The sequence below is a fragment of the Hipposideros armiger genome, unplaced genomic scaffold (genome assembly GCF_001890085.2).
Source record: "Hipposideros armiger isolate ML-2016 unplaced genomic scaffold, ASM189008v1 scaffold_159, whole genome shotgun sequence".
In the NCBI taxonomy this organism is placed as follows: Eukaryota; Metazoa; Chordata; class Mammalia; order Chiroptera; family Hipposideridae; genus Hipposideros; species Hipposideros armiger.
Window position 1 is genome coordinate 2,945,752 of NW_017731509.1, and position 3,941 is coordinate 2,949,692.

Consider the following 3,941-nt stretch of genomic DNA (forward strand, 5'->3'; position numbering starts at 1 on the left):
AGACTCCAGGTCAGCCACTCCTCACAGGGAGGGGGGCCGGAAGGGGAAAGATGCTGAGAGGCTGTGATAAGTGGTTGGAGTCCGGGCCAATGAGAAACGTCTCATGAGGTCCTTGTCTCACACATCTCCAGAATATCATTTGTCAGTGCCCCCTGCACAGGAAATCACAGGGGCTGTCCAGCATCTTGATAAGCCTCTCGTAGTCACCAGGTTTCACTCCTGCTTCTGCAGGCACCTCCTATCCAGAGGTTAGAACAGCATTCTCTGCTGTTTGTCTCTCCCAGGAGAGCTCTTCCTTTTCTACTCACCACCCCCAACGAGAAGATGGCGCTAAGGTAAGAGTTGGCTCACAGCTGTCTTCTCTCAAAGGCAGTGTTGTTTTTTCTCTCTTCATCCACAGGCTATGATTTCATCTTGGGGAGGGGCAGGCAGGGAGCCATGGGCCCCATCAGTGACAGTCAGCAACATGAAGCTCCCTCAGGAAAGCTTTGGGTGCTGGGAGCTTAGACTGTGGGATGTCCACATGGGGCCATCCGGGTTCTTTCTGCTTCTGTTGTATCTCCCTAGTTCTTCCTTTCTCTCCATACATTTAAATGTGCAATTACAGAGATAAATATATTGCTAATTTTAATTTAGGGAACAGGATGTCAAGCAGAAGTTTCTTTCCAAGGCTAAATTGTTGCTAATAACCTCAATTTTCACATAGTAAGTTGCTGTTCAATGGGTTTGTTTATGTTTTCTGTATCCTTGTATCATGATTGTCCCAGAAGAAAACACACTACATCATCTAATGTGGTAATTGAGGAGAGTTTAATAAAGAGACTGTGTACAAAGCTATGGCCAGGGCTAAGGGAAGTATATAAAGGATGCAGAGGCCCCAAAGACAAGTCATAATAGGGAGGTGTTACCATTGTGTGTCCTGAAGGGGAGAGGGGAGAAGAGGTTACTAGAACTCAGGGAGGGTGGTGGGCGTAGTTGTAGTTGTCACTGTGACTTAAGAAAGGTCACCAGACAGAGGCCATGTCCTTAGCTACAGTAACAAAGCCACTGCTAACTCCCAGCCTGACAGAAGACACACGGAGCTGAAAACCCTAAATCACTCTCCTGCACTTAGTCACCTACCAGTGTCTCCTTTTCACTGAGAGCAACCAGGAACCAGGAGAAACGGGAGCCCCATCCATGAGACACAGGGACGTCTCCTCCCCAGACACAGAAGAGAGCAGAGAAAATGGAAATGAGATTTGATGTCATAGAAGAAATTCCATGTCTTCTAATACCTTCTTCACAGTTGCTTTTCCTGGAACTTTCTCTCAAAATGATTGCATCAATTTGTCATTGTATCTCTTTTAGTTTGTTTGTTTGATGGTTTGGTTGTCCCTCTCTATCTGGTGTTACTTGTTTGGAATAATATTTCACTATCATCATAAATGCCTGTGAATGGAATGTAGTTTTTTATTTAATGTGGTGGTAAACAGGTATTTATAAATATTTTAAGTTTATGATTTTGGATGCTTTGGTAAGGAATCCATTAGAACAGTTCCTTAAACTGTGACCCACACACAGAACTAGGCACTGGGCAGACTGATGGACAGGGCACACCTCTGGCTCCTGGCTGCTCTGGGTGAAAAGGAGACACTGGTGGGGGACTGAAGAGCATAAGGAGGGTGTTTTAGGGTTTTCAACTCCCTGGATCTCTGCTGCCACATAAAGCTGACACACTGGGCTATTTCCAACCCTAGAGTCCTGGCCATACTCACACCTCTCATAGAAAAAAGTGACAGTCTCTTTATGACCCAACATCATGATCTCCTTTCTGGTGGATGAACACTCTCAGTCACTGAGGTAGCCCATACATCATGCCTTGGGTCCAACTTCCTGTCCTCAAAGGAAATCTCAGTCCCAGGGCAGAAGGAATGCTGAGCTCAGTCCTGTTGTCATCCCACATACTCTGTCCAGATTTTTCTTCTCTTGCCTCCAGGAGACATGTGATTACCAGGGACTATGAGGAGAGGTGTTTGGACCATAGAATATTCCCATGTCTGTATAGGGTTCGTGTTTCAGTAGAGAGAGCCCAGGCTTTAGAGTCAGAGAGAACTGAGTTTGAATTCAGGGTCCAGGGCGCCAAGGCTGTGTGGCCTTCAGGAAGTATCTTAATCTCTGCAAGCCTCCATTTCCCTCCTCTGTGACACAGGGACAGTAATTCTCTTGTATCAGGGTGGCCATGAGAGTCAGAGATCATACAGCAGGTGCTCAAGTCTCGTTTCTGTTCTAGTGGCAGCAGTGGAGAATTTCCCAGCATTAATGCAACGGTCGCAACCTGGGGGACTACATTTTCACCAATGAATGGAAGTGACCAGGACCCTCCTCAAAATATCGACATGGGGACACTGATCTTGGTCTCGCTGATGGCCATCATTGCCATGGTTGGACTGGCAGGAAACGCGGTGGTGCTGTGGTTCCTGGGCTTCCGCATGCAGAGGAACACCTTCTCTGTCTATATCCTCAACCTGGCGGGAGCCGACTTCCTCCTCCTCTGCTGCCAGATTGTACATTCCCTGGAGATACTCAGCAATAACTTCCATTCTATTTCTATTTCTATCTACAGCTTTTTCTTCACTGTGTTCAACTTTGCCTACATCACGGGCCTGAGCCTTCTCAGTGCCATTAGCACCGAGCGCTGCCTGTCTGTCCTGTGGCCCATCTGGTACCGCTGCCACCGCCCCAGACACATGTCACCTGTCATGTGTGCCCTGCTCTGGGCCCTGTCCCTGCTGTTGAGCATCCTGGAAGAGAAGTTCTGTGTCTTCCTGGTTTGGGATTTAGATCATATCTCGTGTTCAGCATTAGATTTACTCATTGCTGGGTGGCTGATTTTCTTATTTGTGTTTCTCTCAGGGTCCAGCCTGGCCCTGGTCACCAGACTGCTGTGTGGCTTCCAGAGGGTACAGATGACCAGGCCGTATGTGACCGTCCTGCTCACAGTGCTGGTGTTCCTCCTCTGTGGCCTGCCCTGGGGCATCCATTGGTTCCTTCTATACTGGGTTAATAATAATTTATATAAGCTCTCCCTTCCTCTTCAACTGGTTTCATATGTCCTGTGCAGTGTCAACAGCTGTGCCAACCCCATCATTTACTTCTTCGTTGGCTCCTTTAGGCAGCAATGGAGGAGGCGAAGGCAGACCCTGAAGCTGGTTCTCCAGAGGGCTCTGCAGGACTTTCCTGAGGGGGATGAACATGGAGGAAGTCTTCCTCAGGAAGCCCTGGAGATGTCGGGAAGCAGTCTGGTGTCCTGATTCAGAGTCTTGCTTTGTTCAGACACATGGGGTTTAGAGAACCAGTTTTGTCCCTATCAGTTTGGGAGGTTTCTTAAGTCTCTCAGCCCCTGGGCCTCTGAATTCAAACAATTAACATAATAATCCTGCTTATGAGTTTTTACTGAGACTGTGCCTCTTAAACACACACTGAGTGGAGTGTCTAAGAACTGCCTTACCCAGGATGTTCACCTGACACCCTTGGGAGCTTTGCTAATGCTGGAGTGCAGGACTTTTCCCACAGGAAAAGTCCAAATTTCTCTGATCACTGCGCTGGATAGAAACTAAAAGTAGTTTATATTTTTGAAAAGTTTTTTTCTTATTTTTTACAATCTGTTGCCAATAAATTAAAAGGACAAAATTTATCTAGCCCCCAAGACCAATCTTCTTTGGTTTTGTCAGGCCTTACAATAGCTGCATAGTAAATAGACTAATACATATTTGTTGAATCAATGACTTAATAAATTAATAACTGATGAATTTTCAAATCATCTGTGCTCAATCCCTATGTGGTAGATTTGAGACACCCTCTTTAAGCTAATTGCTTTCACCAGCATCTACCTTTGCAAGCATGAAGTTAGATTTTATAACCAGGTAAATCAATGTTAAAGTACATTTAAAATTTCAGGT

The 3,941-nt window shown here is 46.2% G+C and overlaps 1 protein-coding gene across 1 annotated transcript; it reads left to right on the forward strand.

Annotated features, from left to right (window-relative positions):
• Window positions 1-261: 261 nt before the first annotated feature.
• Window positions 262-3,362, forward strand: LOC109387471 (mas-related G-protein coupled receptor member X2-like). The gene is made up of 2 exons (XM_019651367.1): window positions 262-335; window positions 2,273-3,362. Exons 1-2 carry the CDS (start codon window positions 325-327, stop codon window positions 3,291-3,293), a joined length of 1,032 nt encoding a protein of 343 aa, XP_019506912.1. The 5' UTR covers window positions 262-324; the 3' UTR covers window positions 3,294-3,362.
• Window positions 3,363-3,941: the final 579 nt, after the last annotated feature.